This window comes from Hippocampus comes, unplaced genomic scaffold (assembly GCF_001891065.2).
Source record: "Hippocampus comes isolate QL1 unplaced genomic scaffold, H_comes_QL1_v1.1 scaffold699, whole genome shotgun sequence".
NCBI lineage: Eukaryota > Metazoa > Chordata > Actinopteri > Syngnathiformes > Syngnathidae > Hippocampus > Hippocampus comes.
This window is the reverse complement of record NW_017805822.1, coordinates 174,450-196,193: the sequence shown is the minus strand read 5'-3', so window position 1 is coordinate 196,193 and position 21,744 is coordinate 174,450. Positions and strand designations below refer to the sequence as shown.

General features: G+C 49.9%; 4 protein-coding genes and 1 long non-coding RNA gene across 7 annotated transcripts in view; 3 read left to right on the top strand and 2 right to left on the bottom strand.

The window, feature by feature from the left end:
• fcho2 (FCH and mu domain containing endocytic adaptor 2) overlaps positions 1 to 3,579 on the bottom strand; it is a 42,376-nt gene extending 38,797 nt beyond the window's left edge. Inside the window, 1 exon segment of the mRNA XM_019886109.1 lies at positions 3,196 to 3,579. Within this exon segment, the coding sequence (XP_019741668.1) occupies positions 3,196 to 3,228 (33 nt within the window). The 5' untranslated portion in view covers positions 3,229 to 3,579.
• A 13-nt stretch (positions 3,580 to 3,592) lies between these two features.
• Positions 3,593 to 10,175, top strand: LOC109525558 (MOB kinase activator 1B). 2 transcript variants are annotated; one of them, XM_019886131.1, is made up of 7 exons: positions 3,593 to 3,616; positions 5,291 to 5,465; positions 6,889 to 7,055; positions 7,897 to 7,990; positions 8,090 to 8,223; positions 9,216 to 9,379; positions 9,623 to 10,175. In XM_019886131.1, exons 2-7 carry the CDS (start codon positions 5,452 to 5,454, stop codon positions 9,698 to 9,700), a joined length of 651 nt encoding a protein of 216 aa, XP_019741690.1. In that variant the 5' UTR covers positions 3,593 to 3,616; positions 5,291 to 5,451; the 3' UTR covers positions 9,701 to 10,175. The 2 variants fall into 2 exon arrangements, with proteins under 2 accessions (XP_019741690.1, XP_019741688.1); XM_019886129.1 differs by lacking the exon at positions 3,593 to 3,616 and adding an exon at positions 4,247 to 4,328.
• A 1,860-nt stretch (positions 10,176 to 12,035) lies between these two features.
• Positions 12,036 to 12,533, bottom strand: LOC109525559 (uncharacterized). Its single transcript, XR_002170166.1, has 2 exons — positions 12,368 to 12,533; positions 12,036 to 12,286 (listed from the first exon to the last, which is right to left on the bottom strand). It is a non-coding gene; the product is annotated as an uncharacterized LOC109525559 (long non-coding RNA).
• A 250-nt stretch (positions 12,534 to 12,783) lies between these two features.
• On the top strand, positions 12,784 to 16,851 carry dck (deoxycytidine kinase). 2 transcript variants are annotated; one of them, XM_019886127.1, is made up of 8 exons: positions 12,784 to 12,906; positions 13,123 to 13,243; positions 13,428 to 13,543; positions 15,111 to 15,304; positions 15,443 to 15,590; positions 15,755 to 15,870; positions 16,415 to 16,514; positions 16,618 to 16,851. In XM_019886127.1, the coding sequence occupies exons 1-8, from the start codon at positions 12,808 to 12,810 to the stop codon at positions 16,642 to 16,644; spliced, it is 921 nt and encodes a 306-aa protein (XP_019741686.1). In that variant the 5' UTR covers positions 12,784 to 12,807; the 3' UTR covers positions 16,645 to 16,851. The 2 variants fall into 2 exon arrangements, with proteins under 2 accessions (XP_019741686.1, XP_019741687.1); XM_019886128.1 differs by lacking the exon at positions 12,784 to 12,906 and adding an exon at positions 12,931 to 13,024.
• Positions 16,852 to 17,570: 719 nt separating this feature from the next.
• LOC109525544 (electrogenic sodium bicarbonate cotransporter 1-like) overlaps positions 17,571 to 21,744 on the top strand; it is a 33,919-nt gene continuing 29,745 nt past the window's right edge. Inside the window, exons 1-2 of the mRNA XM_019886108.1 lie at positions 17,571 to 17,915; positions 20,991 to 21,064. Coding sequence (XP_019741667.1) covers positions 17,899 to 17,915; positions 20,991 to 21,064 — 91 coding nt within the window. The 5' untranslated portion in view covers positions 17,571 to 17,898. The remainder of the gene's footprint in view (positions 17,916 to 20,990; positions 21,065 to 21,744) is intronic.

Genomic DNA, 21,744 nt, shown 5'->3' with positions numbered 1-21,744 from the left:
GGGGGGGGGGGTTTGAGGGGAGGCTAGGGGGGGCGGTCTATTCGGGATAGACAAGTCTACCAAATCTCATGTTGCGAACTGGCTTTGGGGGGTTGAATTAAAACCAAAGGTCGAGAGCAGTTTCAGAGCGCACAATGAGAGGAGACGGAGGGGAAGTGAGCGCGTTCGCACGGCCTGCCAGATCAATGAAAGCGGCACAAAGGCAGGAAAAAGATTTCTGGCTGCTTCTGGCCCAGCCAGATGACGAGACTTTGCTGTGAGGAACCAATCGTCCAAACTGTCAACGTCGAAGGGGAACAAGCGCAACGACGTTTCGCGCGACACCTTTCCGGCCGGCCCTTTCGCAGCGGCCGCGCTCACTCGCAGACAGCGGCGAGCTACTATGAAAGGAGACGACAAATATCGCAATGGGCCTCACCCTTTCAAATTAATCAATAAGAACAAGAAAAGAAAATCCCTTTCACTCGGGCCGGCCGCATTGACAACGACGACCGAGCATGAACGATTGATGCGAATGTGCGGGCCAACTCCACGCCGGCGGGGCAAAGCCAAGATTCAAACCTGAAAGCTTTGACTGCGAGGCAGTTGTTGAAACCCCGAGCGGGCCGCGCCACATCGGCGCAAAAACGACATCCGGGTGGATTCTCTTTTTTTGTATCGGAAGGAAAACTTGCCACACTGCTTACGGAGCAAGGATCTGGGATTTCTGTTTGCGCGGGTGCCCTTTGGTTAATGATTTGCAGTCAACGGAGGCATCGTCGTCGGGAGCCGACGCGTGTGCGTGCGCTGGGCGCATGTTAAACACACAGCTGATCTTTGCCATCACTGGATTCTCTTGTGGCCGAGGCACAAAGGGCAGACTGACAGAGTGCCTCGCTCGCCTCCTTTCCGTTCAGTTCGCCAGCGCGTCGGCTTCAGCGATTTGCACCTTCGCTTGACGAGTAGAAGTCCACAACGGAGATCGTGCGATTGCTGAAGTGTGCGCCCCCCAAACGACTGGTGAGATGGCTGCTCACAATGAAGCAATCACATTCAAACTTAAGTTGGATGGCGATCTCCATAGAAAGTGCCTCTGCATCAAAATCAGATGTTCCAGGAGGCTTTTCTCCACCTTGGCTTTGCTTTGATGCTTGTGAGTTGCAACTCGAGTCATGTCAAATTACGCTTGCCTTTTCGTGGAACAAGATTTGGACTCTGTGCCCATAAAATGATGACACCGTTCTTTTCAATTTTGACTTTTGTCTCGTAAAATGACAACTTTACTCTGGTAAAAATTGTGAATTTATTCGCAAGCTATTCTCATACAAAAGAGATTTTGTCAAATGACACCTGGCGAAATGTCGGTTTCATTGACAAAATAATCACTTTCATTCTTTCTTAATGCTATGACGCTTCCCTTTTTTGTTTAAAAAACAAAAATGTCATTTTCACCCAAGCTACTACGAGAGGAGACGACACAATGCTCCTTTATTATCTTGCTGATATCTTTTCAACTTTGTGTTGACAGGCAACATTCCCACGCCGGCACGCCAAAAAGGACGTGCCGGAAGTAATGCAGCGCAAAGGAGGCATTCAACACGGCGACGGGCACAGCAGGCTTCCTTGTTTCCCGTCAGTCAAAAGCAGAAACGAATCACACAGCAGTGACCTCGCCCGGAGAAAGCGCATTTTGCTCACCGACTGTTCTTCGAAAGCAGAATCAAGCATTCTATAGAAGCAAAGGCCCTGCTGTTGCAATGCAGACTTTCAGAAGCGACACTACAGCTATTTTCTTCAGACGACGACTTGATTCTCACGATCATAAAAACGACGACTTTGTTTGCGTCAAATCTCATCGGGATCCAAGTTACAACTTTATATTCCATAAAATTACGACTGTCATCATCATCATCATCGTAAAACTTTCAAAACAATGACGTCTTTCCTGTCGAAAGCTGTCAAGTGTTTTTAATGCTGCCTGAAGTTCCAATCAAAAACATTTTAGGTCCGTGTTACGACGTTCACTTTTTGTTCAAGTTCATGTCGAAGGAGTAACCCCCAATGGCATTCTGAAACGTTGGTATCGATTTTAGGGAGGATCATGGAAGTCGACATGTGATTTTGTCGCTTTTGCGGGCCACACAAACTGATGAGGCGGGCCAGATTTGGGCCTCGGGTTTTGACACCCGCCATCAGGCTTCTAATGCATCAAGCTTTTTTTGGCCTTTAACTTCCTAAGTCACGAATGTTTTCAGAAAACAAAAAGCCACACCATGTCAGGCAAGCGCAATTTGAGCCAAGAATGACTCTGAGCGACTGAGCAAATTTTGAGGGATTTATTCAAAGCCAACATATTCGATTTTCAACATTGTATAATATACGTGGTTTTTTTTTCCCGTTTTTAATGAATCACTCCCACACAATAAGGTATTTTAAGGACAAGTGGCTGCTGACAATTTCAAGGGAATTTTGGTGCATTTGTCGTAAGCCTGACTTAAGAAGAGTGGCTCGAATCAAATTATGGCCTTAAATACTTTGCCTTCCAGAGCACGACACTACTAATAAAAGGTGTTATCATACAAAACATTGCTGTGACTTAGTAGTTAATAAGTGTCAGGCCTCTTCTTGTCTGAGCTAGCATAGCCACGTCAAATCATGTCCGTGGGGAAACGTCCTTTGCGCGGCACAAACATGACACTGCACGCCATCAAACAGTGGCTCTCAGACTTAACAATGACATTTATAAAATTGGAAGAGACGTACAAATTGTGCGATTTAAAAAGCTTCGGGAAAATTCTAAACATCTGGCCTCTCACTGAAACTTCACGGAAGGAAGAAAAATGACGCGAGCGCCCCTCCAGAAGAAGGAAGTGAGTGACAATCGCGGCAACCAATGGCCTCCTCGAAAGAGGAGGCAAGCGTACGCACATAAGCCACGGCAGCCAATCGGCAACGGCTAAAGGAAACGGGAGGGAGGGGGAGGGGGCGTATAACTTTGTGATTTTCAAGCTCGGTCGACTCTCGCCTTCCCTTGAAAGGCCCGACCAAATTCCGGCATTGGCTCAATAACGCATAATAGTGATAATGACATTTAGGAATCTAACGACGGCGGGGTATTTTAACAGATTTTTTTTTGTTTGCCTTTTTTTTTTGACGCTCAGGAAACTAGACGAGAAGGTCCCGGTGTAAACAGCCCCGAAAGTAGACGCAACCTACCCAGAAATTGTCCACGAAGTAGGGCGTAATCATCTTGTCTTCGTCGTCCTCTTCTTCGCCGCCGACACTTTTGGAGAAACTTTGGTTTTTCGTTTTATAAAATGGCCAAATTCATCCACAACGAGCTCTCGCTGAGTTCATGCCGTGCACTGCTTCGTTTCTTTCTTCCGCTCGCCCCGTCGGGGTTCGCCTCCTTCCTTTCCCTTTTGCCCCCTTTTTTCCCCTTCCTCCCACCTCAGCCCACAAAACTCCACCTCTCGGCCCCGGTCGGTTGTCCAAGTGCGTCTCTCGCTACTCCCGCGTCGACCAGCAAACAACGAGTCGAGCCGCTCGGCGGAACCTCGCAGGACGAAACCGCGCTGCCAGCTGCAGTGCTGACGGGAAAAGCGAGAAAACAACGAGGCGAAGGGGAACTCAAAAGGTGCGTTCACTGACGTACAGGAAACTCGGAGAGGCGTCCAGGGACTCTGCGAAAAGCTTCAAACTGCAACCAGCGTGTCAGTGAAATCGCGACTCGACTGTCGTAAAATTACGCCAGCATTTATTAGAACTACAACTTAAAAATTAAAAATTAGCTTCACTCATCCACAAACAATACTTAGTTCACCTAAAATCTTGTCAAATGATGCCTGATTTGGGTAAAATTCTGTCTTTCTACTTGTTTATTTAAATGAAAGCATTCGTCTACATTTACGACTTGATTATAGTAAAATGAGTACATAAAATTACGACATCATTTTTTTAAATTAGGACACCAATCGTCGAATGACGGCAATCATTTTTTGGTCGAATGAACAACTCTCAGTAAACGAGGCCTTCTTTTCGAGGTTTTTTATATGTCGGGTGCGAAACGACTGTTTATATAACAAAAACTGCAATACAGGTGTATCCAAAAAAAATCACAATAGTAAAATACATACAGTATTTTAATGTTTATTTTTTTTCTGTCTTGGGACAAAAATGTGTCTACTTTGGATTGTTTTGTTGGATGCATTCTTTGGTTTATGACAATGTTTGCCTAGCAAACAACGAGTCGAGCCGCTCGGCGGAACCTCGCAGGACGAAACCGCGCTGCCAGCTGCAGTGCTGACGGGAAAAGCGAGAAAACAACGAGGCGAAGGGGAACTCAAAAGGTGCGTTCACTGACGTACAGGAAACTCGGAGAGGCGTCCAGGGACTCTGCGAAAAGCTTCAAACTGCAACCAGCGTGTCAGTGAAATCGCGACTCGACTGTCGTAAAATTACGCCAGCATTTATTAGAACTACAACTTAAAAATTAAAAATTAGCTTCACTCATCCACAAACAATACTTAGTTCACCTAAAATCTTGTCAAATGATGCCTGATTTGGGTAAAATTCTGTCTTTCTACTTGTTTATTTAAATGAAAGCATTCGTCTACATTTACGACTTGATTATAGTAAAATGAGTACATAAAATTACGACATCATTTTTTTAAATTAGGACACCAATCGTCGAATGACGGCAATCATTTTTTGGTCGAATGAACAACTCTCAGTAAACGAGGCCTTCTTTTCGAGGTTTTTTATATGTCGGGTGCGAAACGACTGTTTATATAACAAAAACTGCAATACAGGTGTATCCAAAAAAAATCACAATAGTAAAATACATACAGTATTTTAATGTTTATTTTTTTTCTGTCTTGGGACAAAAATGTGTCTACTTTGGATTGTTTTGTTGGATGCATTCTTTGGTTTATGACAATGTTTGCCTGCGTGTCATAAAGTTTTCTTGCTAGTTGCAAGTAATTCCGGGGATGGGAATATTTACTGTAGATGGGATGGGATTTCAATTGCGTTTTATTCCTTCCTGGATGAAAAACAGCGTTGCCCACTAGGTGTCAGCACAGGACGGAATTTTGTCCAAGTCAGCTTTTGTGGCATCCCAAGAAGAAGTCGAGCCGTCGAGATTCGTCAGTGGGCTCGCTTTGCGTGTACAGCAGCAGTCAGCACAGTCGGTCCCCGACAACCGAGTGCGTTTTGGTGGACCAGCTTCCCTTTTTTGTTTTGAAGAAGCCTCCGCTTTTTTTGGTGCGTTTGTACGAATATAACGCGTACATCCGCGATCATCCCGCAGGTGATTTTGTCCAAAACAGAGCGAGAGGACCACGAGAAAGGCCGAGAAGTCACGACGAGGACTTGAGAGACTTGCACAAACAGTTCTCCTCCTGCTCCTTGAGTCACATTATTTGCTGCGAGAGAGAGAAAAAGAGACAAGGAAACGCCGCCCGAGGAAACATGAGCTTTCTGTTGTAAGTTGTTTTGTCTTCTTGCGTGTTCGTGTGTGTCCTGCCTAAGCCGCGGATTTGTGCTTTTTACTTTGCTTGCATACGTCTGGAGGAGAGCCGAGCCGAGCCGCGCTAGCCGTCGGTAGCATGTTGTGGGCCAAGGCTATTTCCCGGACTGACAAGCGACTCGCCAATGGAGACGTCGTCTTCTTGGACATGTCAATTGCGATCTCCGCGCAGAGTCAGAGTGAATAATGTCATCTTATTTGCGAGGCTCACACAGGGAGACGTTGAGGCGGCTGTATCGTAACCTTCGACGGAAGGCGCGTCACTTCGCTTTGATTCGGTTTCCGTGTGAATGCGAAGGTGTTGGGAGAATTCCACGGGCAGCCATCGAAATCTTTCTCTCCTGGAACATGCCCGTCATTGTTGTGTGGGGCCGAATGTGTGTGCTACGGTGGCCCGCAGAAGGGGAAGGGCTTGAATGAAAAGACAACATTCCGCGGAGTTCGTTTTAATCGGGGGCCAAAAGACCCCGCTAGTAGTGGTTCTACTTTGGAGACGTCCAAGAACCTAAGGCGGGCTCCAACATGAACTAAGTCCTATTTGGCATGAGCCAAGATAGGGATTTCAAACGATCCCTGATGACAGTCATCGTGAGATGCTGTGGGACTGACTACCTGTGGATGTGTGATCACGCTTCCAAAATAGATCCGTACTTTTCACCTACCTGCCAGTTTAGAAAACGGTACTTGAGGAGCGATAGGTAGGTCTGCTTGTGGATGAAAGAGTGAAGCGTGTCGTCTCAGCCGCCAAAATGTACGTGTGGATGGAACACGCAATGCGGACGAGAAAATGTTATTCATCAATTCGAGCGGCGAAAACTCCCAATATCGAGTGTCTTGCCTCATATTTGCGCCGGACGGGCCGGCGCGACTGAACTTGGGCTAGCCCCGGGTCACCGTCGTCAATGTCGGACCTTGGATGGCGAGTTCTGATTTGAGCCAACAACTGAAGTACTGAACCTGGGAATCGAAGAGTTTTAGTTTTGTCTGAACCGCCGCGTGCCGCATCGAGCGTCCTTGGCCTGCGGCCTTTCCTGCCGTGCTGATGAATTGCTGTTGTTGAACGGGAGGCCACGGGAGAAATGACCACTCCAAAGCACCTCATTAGCGCCACAGAGACGCTCTGTTCTGCGCCGCTTTGCTCGGCCGGACGTGTCCGTTCAACTCCTTTGTCTGCACTTTTGTGAAACATTGATGAAGATGCATGGTTTGGGAAGATTCGGCCTTACAATGCAATCTTGGTTTGTTTTTTTGTTCTCTAGATAGATTTGAACAAAATACACCAAGAAATAAATATCAACGATTGAATCAATTTGGTGGCTTCAGCTCGCTCTCTCTCTCTCTCTCTCTCTCTCTCTCTCTCTCTCTCTCCTTCCTCACAGCGGAAGTCGCTCGTCCAAGACGTTCAAGCCCAAGAAAAACATCCCAGAGGGCTCGCACCAGTACGAGCTGTTGAAACATGCCGAGGCCACGCTGGGGAGCGGCAACCTGCGCATGGCCGTCATGTTGCCCGAGGGCGAGGACCTCAACGAGTGGGTTGCGGTCAACAGTAAGCGCCAAACTCCACTTTTCAAACACTTTGCACGCTTGCGGCTTTTGGAGCGAGACTGTACGTTTGGAACTGATGTTGAAATTGAATTCCTGGAGGGGGGGGGGGGGGGGTATTGGGGCCAAAGACTCCTGAGTTTCCAAACAGCGCCGTGTTTTAGTTGATGTTGGGGGGGGGGGTGTATTGGGGCCAAAAGACTCCCGAGTTTCCAAACAGCGCCGTGTTTTAGTTGATCTCAGTAACAACATTGACAACACGAATGACTCCCCCGTGAAGAGTGACATTCGGCATTGCCGCCAAGACCGCAAGCCTTCCTTCTGGGAAAAGACACGCCGACTAACTATTATCGTGGCTCAACGACGGTTTGTGACTATTTACGGCTCTTTGTCTTGGCGCCATTTTAATCACGATCCATTGAGCTGATGCAAATGAGCACTCGAAGGATTCATACCGAGCGGTGTTTGGCAACTTGGATTTCCTGCAAATTCGGAGTTGAGGTCATGACGAGATTCCACCCGACGGCTGTCCAAGTTCCAAGTCGGCATTAGGCGACCTGGCGATCTGATTCGAATCATGTTTACGGTATGGAAAGTTGTGCATTCCCAAAAGACGCGAATTGCTCAATCGTGGCCCTCTTTTGTCAAAGGCAAAATTGCATTTTTTTGGTTTGAGGCACCCTGACTGGGCATCCAGCGTGATTCAAATGATTTTGAGCGTATTCCGAGGCGTTTGCCACGATGGCTTGGTGACCTGTGGCCGTCCGTCGGGGGAATTTTGTCCGAGTGTATTCAAAGGTCCGGGTGAAGGTCATATCTCTTTCTCGGGGGGGATGGCATTGCAGCCGTGGACTTCTTCAACCAGATCAACATGCTGTACGGAACCATCACGGACTTCTGCACGGAGGAGAGTTGTCCCGTCATGTCTGCCGGTCCAAAGTGAGTCAGAGGCCGAACGCTGGCGCCGCCACGTGGCCGGAAAGAGCCGACGAAGCTTTTCAGTACCGTGTCGGTCGACGCCGTCGCTCTTTTGCGCAGGTACGAGTATCACTGGGCAGACGGCACCAACATTAAGAAGCCCATCAAGTGCTCCGCCCCCAAGTACATCGATTACTTGATGACCTGGGTGCAAGACCAGCTGGACGACGAGACGCTTTTCCCCTCCAAGATCGGTACGTCTCCAACGGGTTCAACGCTTCCCACGGTCGGCCACGGCCGCCTTCCGAGGCGCTCGGAGAGGAGAAATGGCTCAAGGACGCGCCTCGGGATCCTCGCTCGGGATCACCTTTCCGCGCACTCTTGACAGCCGCGCCTTTCCTGACTGTGAAAGGCGTGAAACGGTCCCCGTTGTCTCCGAGCGTGCCTCGCCTTGCGCCGGAACGACTCCCGACAGCAACCCGCCGAGGCTTGTTCCGTCGGCCGCGGGCCCAGCCGAGCTGGACGGCGGCCACGTCCAAACAAAAGCGTTCTCTCTCATTGCCGGTTTCGTGCCGCCGTGTTTACGAGTGAACCCGGAGGTGACGAGAAGGCGGCGTTCCGATGTCGCAACGCTTTTGGAACAGGCTCCGATCGCTTGACACATGCTTGGCACGAGCGAGCGCGTCAGAGGACGCGCGTGAGTCACGACCGCTCGCGCTTCCTCAACAGCGTGCCGCCGCCGCCTCTCCGCCGGGAGCCATTTCTGCGCTTGCCTCGATTTGATCTTTTCATGGCAGCCGGGAAAAAGCACTCGGCGCTATCATGGGTGGGGATCCGTTCGCTGCCGTCACGTAGCCCGAATCGGTTATCCCTCCGTTAGCGAACGTGTCGCCGCTTCCTTTTCAAGCCCTTCCGCAGCTTGCGTCGGCAACAAGTTGGAAACGCCCGCGTGTCCAACGCTCCCCGTTGGCTGCCGTCGGGTCGGGCTGCGGCGCCAACAACACCCGCCCGCGCTTTATTGCGTCGCGTCGGACCAAATCCCTTTTCACCCGCCGGCACGCTCGGCAGAATACGCGCTTGTGAAAGGCTTGCGGCCCCGCCGCCGTGTAGCCAACGCGTGTCGGCGCCCCGCGTCTCAACAACCCCCGCGGCAAACCAATCGACGCGCTCCGTCGGGAAACGAGTCGGGCCGTCGCGCCGGCGGCGACCACGTTACATAACGGCCGTTGTTGTTTCCCCCCTCAAGGCGTCCCGTTCAAGCGGAACTTCATGTCGGTGGCCAAGACCATCCTGAAGCGTCTGTTCCGCGTCTACGCGCACATCTACCACCAGCACTTTGACTCTGTCATGCAGCTGCAGGAGGAGGCCCACCTCAACACGTCCTTCAAGCACTTCATCTTCTTTGTGCAGGTGGCAAAAGATGCACGCCGCTCGTCCGTCTCGCTCGTGTGGCGCCGGCTGGCTGTCGCTCCCCGGCCGTCTCCGCCCCCGTTTCAACGGCTTTCTGTCTTGTGTCTCACGACTGTCTCTTGTCTGCGTGTTTCGCTCCGTTTGTCCGTCAAGTCTCTCTCTTTGTCTCTCTGCCCCCCTCCCCCTCCCCGTTCGGGCATCTGTGTGTCTCTGCTGACGCGTTGTCACGTCTTGTCTCGTCAGGAGTTCAACTTGATCGACAGGAAAGAGTTGGCGCCGCTTCAGGAGCTGATCGAGAAGCTGACCACTAAGGACAGATAGACGCCATCGTGCTTTTTTTCTTTTCAGCGATCTTCTACTTTTTGCACAGAAATACCCTCTCCCCCCGCCCCTCCCCTCAACGCCCTCGACTCTTCCTCGGCCGTTCGTATGCAGTATCGACTATATTTCCATTTGGGGAAATGTTTTTAAAAGAGGCCCGGGATGCCGGAAGGGGTCCCGATGGGTTTTAAACGCACTGGGACTCGAGCTTATCAGGAGAGTGGGGTCAAGGTGCAACACTCCTCGCGCCGCCGTGTACCGACTAGCTTCGTGTGACACTTGTTGGCTTACGCTGTACAAAAATAGTGCCGAGACGTCATCCTGGAAGCCATTCCGAGAGCAGAAATTATTCCAGTTTCCCCCCCCCACCCGCGAGTAGTAAAAGCATCCCAAGTGCCTGGCCCGGCCGGCATCTGCGGCGAGAACTGTACCAAGGTCATGTTTGACCTCGATCGTCACGCCAAATCATCGCCGGTCGCCGGATAGAATGAGTTCCAAATACTTGCCATGAGCCATTTTCATGGCTGCGTCGGAGGCATTGACGTGAGAGCTGGCATTGATGCGCCCGTGCCTTTTCGGACAGAACTTGAGCGGATAGAAACGGGAGCAGTTCTGGCTCACCCCGTGGAGAGAATGACACGCATGCTTCCTGATGTCGGCGGGGTCGCGCCTCCGTTCCGGCTTTGGATCGACTTCCTGTCGCCACCTTTCCGGATGACATGCCCTCCCGCCCCCATCTTGCAGCATCTATCGGCAATTTTAAACCAAACGGTTTTGCTGTTTGCTGCGTCAACAAATGAGAGACTGGTAGAAAGTCATTTTGAGGAAAGCAGAAGACGAAAACAAGCTTGCGCGGTTATCCAAAAAGCATTGTCACTCCCAGCTGGTTTACGCATAAAACTGACGCTTAAAACAAAAAGATTCAAACGTTTGATCATTCAAACGTGCAACCCAACCAGATCATTTTATCGCAAAGTCCGCATCGTGCAAAACAGCCCGGCGGAGCCCACAGAAATGAGCCGAGCTGTTCATGTGCATGTTCTTTCTCCTCGGAGGGAACAACGATGAAACCGTCCTTTAGTTGGAGACTCGGTGCCGCCTGGCAGCTTGTGGCACAATGTGGTATTGCACTGAAAAGCGCTGCAATTCCAATTACACACTTAACCTGCAGAGCGTAAAAACCCAGTTTTACCAAATTAGCGCTTGAAAATGTGTTGCCATTCTAGTGGGAGGGGACAAACAATGACCCGTAAAATTCACTGTACCTCCCAGAGCGGAAAATGACCGCAACTTTGAACCGTTCTCCCGCCCTCCTTGCCTGAATGTCTAGTCTGCTTTGTCACACGACCGAGCATCTTTTTCCTTCCCCAAAACTGAATGTCCGCCTGCTCTGCTCATGAGGCACAACTGAGATATTTGCTATGTTATCGCGCATGCGCATCTCCCCGCTCTCAAAAGTCTACTTTACTATGCAATAAGAATTGAGACGTTCAAATAAACAAAAACAACCTTGGAATCCGTCGTCGCGTTCACGCTGGATATTTGTCGCTTCTCACTCAGACATTCAAGTTTCGAAAAGAACGGCTTTGCTTTAGTTTTGTGCTCGTGTTGAGCATCTTTTTTCGGGAGTCGGTCGCTGTTTACCAGAGCTTGTCACACTACAAGGCACAAGATGTAAATAATGATGCCTACGAAGGAGTATTCCAGAAAGACAAAAGGACATAACAAGAAATAAGGTGAAAAAAACGTGAATTGTTGCACTTTTTTTTTTTTTTTTTTACAGTCTTATGAGGGAAAACCATGACTGCCACAAGAGTCATTTCTAAGGATAAATGTGTACTATTGGGGTATACTGCGAGGAGAACGGTCATCTTTACGGTCCAAAAGCATAATGAGCATAAATGTTCTGCGGTGTTATGCTAAATTCATAAAATTCTTGAGGATGTCACCTGATGATTGTTACTTCATACTGTTTTTTTTTTCTCAGATTAACCCCCAACCAACTTTTTTTGTTTTTTGTTTCCAGTACTGCTGTATTCGGACGTAATACTGCTAACAGCACCACTCATCGTAGCTGGATCCGCTAATATAATTGCAATGTATCAGTGTTACTTTCGGCATACCCCCCCCCCCCCCACTAGTACAATACCGGTAAGTGTACTGCGAAAAACGAACTCCCTTTTCATTTGCCTCACGGAATATTTCAAAGTATCCTTGTGTTTTTGAACACAGAATGACGTCTTATTTCTTGACGTTTGCCATCTTATTTCTTTACTGTCTAATATTCCTTCGTAATTCAATCGTTCTCTTAAAATAAGCACGGAGTTGTTTTTTAGCGGCAGTTTCCCATCCCTCAGTTTGGGTATTCAAAAGGTGTTTGCTTGCTTTCGTTGTTTTATGAGCTCATGATTCCGAATGTGCTGACTCGTTTTCCAAGTTTCTCATCTCAAGAAGCATCTCCCAGTCTGGCCTGTTGCTGCGTCGTTAATCATCCATCCTCTTGTCTTTCTTGGCTCTATTCTTTAAGGCAGTGCTTTAAGGAACTGTTTGTAGGCTACGCAACAGCTGGGTAAGGATATTCCAATGCTGCTGAAACGAGTTCTGCTGTTTACAAGGCAAATAAAGGTGGTGTTGAATCTTTGCATTTTTTGAAATTGTTTTATTGACCTTCATTTGTGTTGTGGGAAACGTTGGCCAAGTCGATGATGCAGCTGCTGCGGAAGTGACGACGTTCGAGAAGCTACACGCCAATGTGCGTGACTCTTACACGTCATCTATTGGAATAATAATAATACATTTATAAGCCCCTTTCAAAACACTCATGGGCACTTTACAATCAAGAACAAAAACAATAAAATCACAGATAAAATTATAACAACACCCCAATGCCAGCATAGCGAGATATACATTCGCGTTATGTATCATGTTATAGTTTGGGTGTGTGTGGAGAGAGAGAGAGAGAGAGAGAGAGAGCGAGATATTTTATTTATTTATTTTTTTATCGAATACCATTTGATAATTTACAATGTTGCCGGAAACGATTAGCCACCGTTCCAACCAATTGGATAGTACTGCTGCTTCCTGGGCGGAAGCGAGGACGCCCAACGATGTTGTGTGGGAGGTGGCGTCTTTCTCGCATCCGGTATCTCCTTGATAAATCCCACGTTATATTCTCGAACAATTACGCCAGCTTTCAGCATGGAAACGTAAGGAAAATGTTGTAGTATATCATGGTGTAAATGACAAAAAGACAACTGAAAAGTACTTTCGCTGTTTTCGCTTGGCGTTGACACGCTTGCCGCGACATGCCCAGTGATCATCGAGGTATCACTTCCGGGTTGCAGATGCCGCCGTTGCCCGCCAAACTTTGATAAACGCGCCCGCCGCTTGTCATTCTCTCCCCTTGGACGTCGCGCCGACAGATTTTAACGTCATCAATTGCCAACAACAACATGTTTTTAACCCCCAAGAGGCCGCGCTCCGACTTCATGAACGACTCGATGGAGAAGAGGATAAAGCGGATTTCCATCGAGGGCAACATCGGTGGGTGCATTTCAAATGAGCGAATGCGTTGTGTTGTGAACGAAGACTTCTCATCATCGTTTCGTCATAAATGGCGCCAAGCTCCTCTTCGTGAAGCTAAGACACGGGCTACCACACTGAGAAGCTAACGCGTGTTTGCAAACTAGTGACTTGGTTTTTCTTTTTCCTTTGTGATGGGGGGCAGCGGCGGGAAAGTCGACCTTCGTCCGCCTTCTGGAGCAAGAGTGCGCCGACTGGGAGGTGGTGCCCGAGCCCATCGCCAGGTGGTGCAACGTGCAAACAAGCGGCAGTGACTTTGAGGTACGCTATTCCCCCTTATAGTCGCGACTCGCCGATTCACCCATCTGCTATTTCTTCTGAACCTATCTGCTGTTATTCCCTGACACGACACATAGACGAACAACCATCCGCGCTCTAGGGAAATTTAGAGTGTTCCATTAACCTGCCGCACATCTTTTTGGAATGTGGGAGGAAACCCGAGTACCCGGAGAAAACCCACACAGGCACGGGGAGAACATGCAGACCCATATATGTACATACACATGCGCATGTGTCCTGGAGTCAGTTGAAGAGCTTCTTTTCGAAAAAAAAAGTTTTCTTCGAGAGGCCTTTTGTGGCTTCTGCAAAGCTTTTAGGCGGCGTCAAATACTCGTGGCTCTTCCCCATTCCCGGCAAGGCCCTGAGGAACTTTGTACAGTGTCCCCTTTGGGAGGCCTCCATTCCAGACCCACTTGAAATGGATGATCATCCCTGCTATAGAGAGACCGTCATTTAAAAATAGCTTTACTACTTTCCCACACTTCTGAGACATTTAGAGACACTCTTCGAACTGGCCTGTAGACTAACCTCATACTATGTTTGGCCTCCAGGATCGCGTTACTACTCAGAGTGTAGGTGAAAGCAAAGAGAATTGAACATTAAAAAGTTGAGCGCACAAATGTTCCAACGCACCACAAAATGTCCCCGCCGCGTAGGCGAATTTCAGCTGAACGGACACGTCGAATCTGACGTGGAATTCCGCGGACAGAAAACGGGCAGAAGAATCCAGAGACTCTTTGCCATACCCGTGCGTCATTTTGGATCAAGGAGTCGCTCTTCCGATCCAACTTTGGCGCGGCCGCGGATATGTCATGAAACGGACATGGATATGCCATCCATCTGGGCCCCAGCATAACTGGGAGCGTCTTCATCTGTATTTAGAGTGCAGCTGCCGTCTGTCCGCATGGGCACCTTTGCTCACACGCCCCATTCAACCTTCCAATTGCAATCGCGAGATGAGCTTCGCTCAAAGCAGACACGCTTGCGCATATTTTTGTGGCTCATTGAAATCAATAATGTCACTTTGTGTTTATTATTTGAGCAGACTGCATTGCCTTGTGCTGGAAACATCGGAAGCCCCTTTACCGATGCCACGTCTGCTCTGCCGGCATCATGTTTTTGGAACAATGTCTGGCATGGCGCACGGTGTTGTTGTGATGACTTCATCGATAAATAGTCACATAAATGCAGCCGCAAATGTACAATTCATTTCTACATGAACACAGATGCCATTGCAAATTGTTAAAAATAAACATGTCATTTATAGTTACCGTGCAAATAAATAAAAACGAGGAGCTGATTTTTTTCGGTATACATTTATACCGTCTATCTCTCTCCGTGTCTCTCTCTCGAGCTACATAAAATAGAGCATGACTCATGAAAAGCATTTATATGAATGTATTCATGAAAATGATTCAAAATACAGTACCTTTAATTTGTTAGTACCGAAAAACCCATTTCAGTGCCGGCCGTATCAGAAAAGCCGATCGTTTTGAGGTCGGAAAAGAGCGCCGCCTCCCAAAACACAAGCGGTGGCCTCGCCCAGCAGGAGCTGACGTCGTCGCAGCGTAGCGGCGGCAACGTGCTGAAGATGATGTACGACAAGCCGGAGCGTTGGGCCTACACCTTCCAGAGCTACGCCTGCATCAGCCGCGTGCGCGCCCAGATCCGCTCGGCCAACGGGAAGCTGCGGGAGGCCGACGACCCCGTGCAGTTCTTCGAGCGCTCCATCTACAGCGACAGGTAGGACGCGGCAGCCGTCGAGCTCGAGTTGAACCGGGGCTGCGACCATTCGTCCAAACCGCTCGAGTCATTCCCTTCCAATAGAATCGGGCGGGCATTTCTCGATTTGTTTCGAACGTGCTAAATGCCGGCCCTCAGGTACATCTTCGCCGCCAACCTCTACGAGAACGAGTGCCTGAACGACACGGAGTGGTCCATCTATCAGGACTGGCACGGCTGGCTGCACAGCCAGTTCAGCCGGCACATCCAGCTGGACGGCATCATCTACCTGAGGGTCCCCCCGGAGGTACGTGGCCCATCGCCCTCCCGCCCCGAGCCCCTTTTCCCGCTTTGCTTTCAGAATCGGAATCTTCTTGTTTGGCCAACACGCGCGCACGCAAGCAAGCAATTCGTCGGCAGTCGTAGGAGTCACTTTTTTTCTCCCTTCACTCCCCACCCCGGTGCGTGTAGAAATGCATGGAGAGGCTGCACCTGCGCGGTCGCGAGGAAGAGCAGGAAATCCCTCTGGAGTATCTGGAGAAGCTCCACGTCAAGCACGAGAGCTGGCTGCAGCACAAGACCATGACGTGAGACCTCGCATTGTGCACCCGCACGCCGCCGCTTCTCGTCAGGCGCGTTGACACGAGGGGGCCCGAGCTCGCCTCGTGCGCTCCCGTTTGCCTCTGCCGGAGAAAGGCCGCCTTTCAGCAAGGAAGCCCGAGGGAGGATGGAAGAGATCCCATATGACTGCCATCTGCCTGTGCGGCTCTAGTACTGTGTCTACACCCGTCTGTGCCTGCAGTCTCTATGTGTGTGGATGTACGTATGTGTCTGGCGTTTGTGTGTGTGTGTGTGTGTGTGTGTGTGTGTGTGCGTGCGCCTGTGCGTGTGCGTTTCTCCATGTGTGCGTGTCTACTTTTGGGTTGAGGTGTTTTCCCCAAACTGCCACCACTTCACAAATTCTATGCAACCTTTTCAGCACAACCGTATGTTTCCATTAATCAGTCAAACATTTGGACACACTTTTTGTGTGTTTTTGAAGCAGGAACTGTGTTCAAACCTTTGACTGGTAGCATGTCGACGACGTAGTCGTGTGTCTGTCCAAACCGACTCACCCTTCTGGTCGCACAGGATGGACTTTGAGTATTTGGCCGACTTGCCGGTGCTGACGCTCGACGCCACGGAAGACTTCAAAGGCAACGAGAGCAAGAGTGCCGACATGATGGAGAAAGTAAGAGCGAGTGATGGGACATTGACTGAGGTCATGCTCTGTAACATTCGCGTGTGCGCGCTTCGAGGATACACTCCAACCGAAAGTCCAAACTGTGTTCCAGGTGAAAGAGTTCCTGAGTACCTTGTGAGGAACCGCAAAGGAGGCAAGAGGGGAAATCTATAAAGTGCTGTTTTTAATTTTTTTTATTTGGATTTTGTTTTGTTTTTTCATTGTAATGCCACTGTAGTGACATTTTTTTAACCACAGGTGTCTATTTATCATTGTGTGTGTGTGCGTGCGCGTCTCACAGACTGAAATAAACTATGAAATAAAAGCTTCCATTTGAAATTGACTTGGAAAATACAATCCCACCTTTCTTCATGCAGCGCCTTCACGACAGCTGCAGCTGGAACGAAGCCGCCAGCAGAAATGCTCCCGATTGCTTGGAATGAACCTTTTTAAGTTGCTTAAATTGTTCGTAAGCGTTACAATCCAAGTCCCGAACAATCTATTTGCTTTGACAATTGGTTCGAAACGGATATAAAAAGAGCGGTGAAAACTTTGGGGGGTCCATTGCATATTTTGAATATACTGTAGTACTTTCTACAAATATATAGTCGCGACATGAGAACAAATCAATCGAATGCAAAGAACGAAAACGGTTTGTCCGTGATTCCATCCAACCCTCGCGGTGCTCCTTCTGGTGTGTGCGCCTCGGCCACCTGGGGGCAGTCTCACAGTGGCTATTCATGGAAACGGTCACATCTCTTCGCGAGGCTGCAACAATGTTCTTCAATTATCTTCACGAGCCAGTTTCTGGGGAGTGTTGCGTCGTTTGTTTGGTTTAAGGTCAACCATCTTTGCGAAGGCAAGGCTATGCGGTTGCTCCCGAGGAACATTTTCACACGATACGACAATAGAACATTTCGCAATCCGTGCTAAACCGCTTGACAAATGCTCTTGGTAAATAATTGCTATTTGTTATTGTAATACGAATGCGACCGCTGTATTTTCGATCTAGACACTCAGGCGCGCGCGTGCGTTTGCGCATGTGCGCGTAAAGGTGGGGGAGTGACTCGGGAGCCGCCCTCATCTGGCTGACGTCACCGAGGAGGAGGGATGACTCTTAAATGTGCCCAAAGGAAGCACCGCCGACCGCGAGAACACGCGGGCGACACTTGAGTATTTTTTTTAGTTTGTGTGTACTGTACCGGGCGGGGGGGGGTCCCACGATGACACTCGGGAGCCACCTGTGAGATACTCCCTCAACCTGACCCGACCTACCGAGCTACCGACCGGCTCGGACGCGCTTCCCAAGCCGGCCCGCAGTCACTGCCGCCCGGCTGGCTACACGTCGCCTCGTCGTCTCCCTCCACCGCCAAAGTCTGCGGAAGACGCGACCATGAGTTCGGAGAAGAAGTAAGTCCGCCGAAACTTTTTGAACGAGTTTACCGGTCGTCAACGTTTTGTTCCTGACTTTTTTTGTTTTTGTTTTGAACGTGTTGAAAATGATGCCATGCTCTTGAAGGACTCGCTAATCGGTTTTGCGATGAGCTGTCAGCGTGCATTAAGGCGCTGCGGAGACGGGAACGCGCGCCGTCAGCCCGAGGAACAAACACCCCCACCACCCCCCCCCACCCCCTGGTGGTGGAGTGGAGGCCACTTTTTAGGACTCTACCTTTTTTTTTTTTTGTGTCAGTTTCTACCACGTGTTGTCTCTTTCCAAATTCTTCATTGTGTGTTCCAGTCAAAACAGGTTGTGTACTACGACAGTAGCAACGAGCTCGATGTTAACTAGTACTTTGGTCTCATATGTATCTTGTACTACTACGCGCTTGTCAACTGGCACCGTTTTGGTATTTGATATCCTTGATATCCAGCTCAAGGTTCATGTACTTCTCCGCCCTTTGGCCTCATTAGTAGTTGACTTCAGAGTACTGGTGGAATGACTCGAGTGCACTAGTAGAACGACTGTCGTTCGAGTGTTTTAGTTTCAATGACTGAGTCACATCTCATGCTCACTAGTAGGACAACTTTTGCATACGAATAGGGCAACAACACGTTGCTAATTCCGGAGGCGAAACTGCACGAGTTGACATCCGAGAGTACTATTCAGGACGCTCTCGATGTTAACAAGTCGATTTTTGTCACTGGAGTACTTGGAGCACTCAGTTGTCAACGGTTGGCACACTTTTGCCTCACTCGCCCCATGTAGTGGGCCTCTTAGTTAGGACACAGAGTATCCTAGTAAGAGATGCTTTATCTGTGTCCTGGCATGTCCTTTTTACTCACTAGTTCGACAATTCGGCGCACTAGTAGAAGAAAGGTGTCTGACTAGTAGCACCACATACAGTATGTCATGTGCTTGTTTTGTGTCACTCGTGAGACGGGGTGTCCCACGAGTGTGCCAGTATTGTCATACTGGTGTGCGGCGGTGTCACGCAAGAGCGGGAAGTCAGACACAGTCGTTGTTCCTCGCGCGCCGAATTGTGTTTTACTTCTTACTTTTTTTTCTCCTCTCCAGTAGAACAAACAACTTGTCGGGGAGCAAGTGCATATAAGTGAGGCAAAACTGTCCACTAGTTGACAACATGCGTGCTACTAACTACAGCGACTTGTGCTATTTTAAAATTCAACGTGTTCACATCAAGCACTTCACCAGTCGTCGGGGTCGCGTGCAAAACCTTCTCCCGGGACGCTACTTCTACTCTTTCGGGTCAAAATATTAGGGACGGGTCTCACGTTGATGCATTTGCAACTTGAATAATCCCTCTGACAGCGTCAATCAAAAAGTCAAGAGAAAAGTGATATTATCGGGTGTGTGTCAAGCCATCTCTGATCCCTGAGCTGATGATGATGATGATGATCCCCACTCTAACGAGAAAGAACAGGTCACAGAGTATTAAGATAAGATCAAAGGAAGATTTGTGCACTCTCGTGGGATCTTATCTGTCTTATGCTTTCATGCACAAAAGTGTGTGTGTGTGCGCGCACGTGTGTGAGCGATTATGAGAAAGAGATTGCTTGCGTGTGAGAAAGAAGTGCCTGAAAGTGAGAGGAGTGTAAGTGTGAGATAGGGTCTGAATTGGAGAGGTGTGTGTATGTGTGCATGTGAGAGAGGGCTTGCGCTTCTTTGAAAGAAGCGCATGTGAGAGGACGATGTGTTTTTTGAGACAACTTTATTTGAAGTGAGTGTTGCGGAGAGAGGTGGCTGAGAAGTCTGTCAGATGGGGCGAGGATGGTCTGAATAGGAAACGAGTGTGCCGGAATCTGATAGTGTAATGTGAGAGGTGTGTGTAGAAGTGTGTGTGTGTGTGTGTGTGTGTTCATTTTTTTTCCATGCGTTTTTCCACACGAGCGTGTTTTTCCGCATACGAGTGTGGTTTTTCCACATGCGTGGGTTTCCATCCCGTTCCGGTAATTCCGGCCGGTCGGACGGCAGCACTTTGCCATCTTCTTCAGGCTGCAACCCGAGCCTCGCGCAGTTTCTGCGAGGGGGGCCGACGGAAGGGGCGGAGGCGTCGCATCGGCCCCGCCGGCTCCCTCCCTCCCGGCCGGGCCCACCATCGCCACCTTCCCCGGCCATACCGCTCCCCTCCCGAGGGGATGTGCCGTCTCCTTCCTGAGCTTGATGACGAGAGTCCCCTCGACAAGCGCCACGCTCATCGAAATGAACGCCGCTCCGACATTTTGTTTTCCAATCATTTTTCCCGGATTCGGGTGACACGTAACTCCGCGGCTCTTTGAGTTGACATTTGACACGTTTCTCACTCTGCGGCCCGGTGGCGATATTGCCACGAACCGCCATGCCGAGACAAGAAAGCCAGCCCCCTTACAATGCACGGAGGGTTCCACCCTGAGCGCGGCATCCTGAGGCCCGACGCGAAGCGGAAAGAGGGGGGCCCGGGACGAGCGAGCGAGCGTCACGGGCGCGATCCGGGAGGAAGCCGCGGGCCTCCGAGAATGCGGCGAGAAGATGGCCCCCGGGGATGACCTGCTAAGCGAACGCCTCGAGCAACAGAAACCCGCCGGGGAGGGAGAAGGAGCCAGACGGACCGTCGCGGAAAGACAAATCCCACCGACAAATGCAGACAGTGGCGCACACCGTCCAGAAAACATAACGGGGCTTGGAAAAGGCTCGACCGAAAGACGGGAGGGAGGCACGAGTCATGGCAGTGCAAAATGGATTATTATTATTATTATCAGTCATGATGATTGACGCTCATTTTTAATCGGATGCAGTTTCTATTGAAGCGAAATAGTGAATTGGTGGTCATTTCATCAAGGCGCCACGATCCCGCCGCGTCCTTTTCAATTGAATCCAACGTGACTTCGCCGTTTCATTCAGAGTTGATCGCGCAATCGTCGAAGACTAAATCCCAATGGCTTTTTTTTTGTTCACTTTTAGCCAAATGAGGCAACCGATTTTCAAACGAGAACAATATCCCCCCTTCGCACGTCATGGCGACGCTGTTTTGAAATTGTCTTTTGCAGAGTGGAGGACGAGGCGGTCCTGGACCGAGGGGCGTCTTTCGTCAAGCACGTGTGCGATGAGGAGGAAGTGGAAGGTGAGCGCTTTTTCCCGCACCCCCGCCGCCAGGAAGTCTGTTGCGTCTCCGGAGTGCGCTCGCTCGAGAAGACGCGGGACTCGTGCGCCCATTTTGGGCCTCCATTTTGTCCCATCGCTGCGCGATTTGGACTCGGCTCCAATAGGCCCAGACTAAATCCCTCAGCGTTTTGGTTCTTGTCGTCGGTCGTTCACGGCAAAGTTTGCCGATTGGCCGCGGAAGGCAAAAAGTCCGAGCTTCGCCGCGGTGAAGGCGCTTTGACGTAGACGTTTGCTCGACTTCTCTCTCGCGAGCAGTAGACCCGCCAAAACGTCCGAAGCGGCGCGGCAAGTCTGCCATTTTGGTCCGGAGCCAAACGCGTGTCTCACCTGACTATTTTCACTCGTCGCCGTCGACTGACGGTCAACGACATCCAGACTTTCCGTCTTGAGGCGGCAAAATGCCTGGTGGCTCCCGCAGAGTGAGGGAAGAGGCGGGGTTTGACGGCGCTTCTCAGCCCGTTCAGGCGTTTATGAGCGAGCGTCGGTCCGTTTGTCCTCGGCTCCTTTCCACAGAGCGTGACTGACGATGCCTGAAAATACCGTCGCAGACAGAGCAACGGTCTTGATTGCGGGGGGGGGGCTAACGTCCGGTTGTCTCGGCAGGTCACCACACGGTGTACATCGGCGCGCACGTCCCCA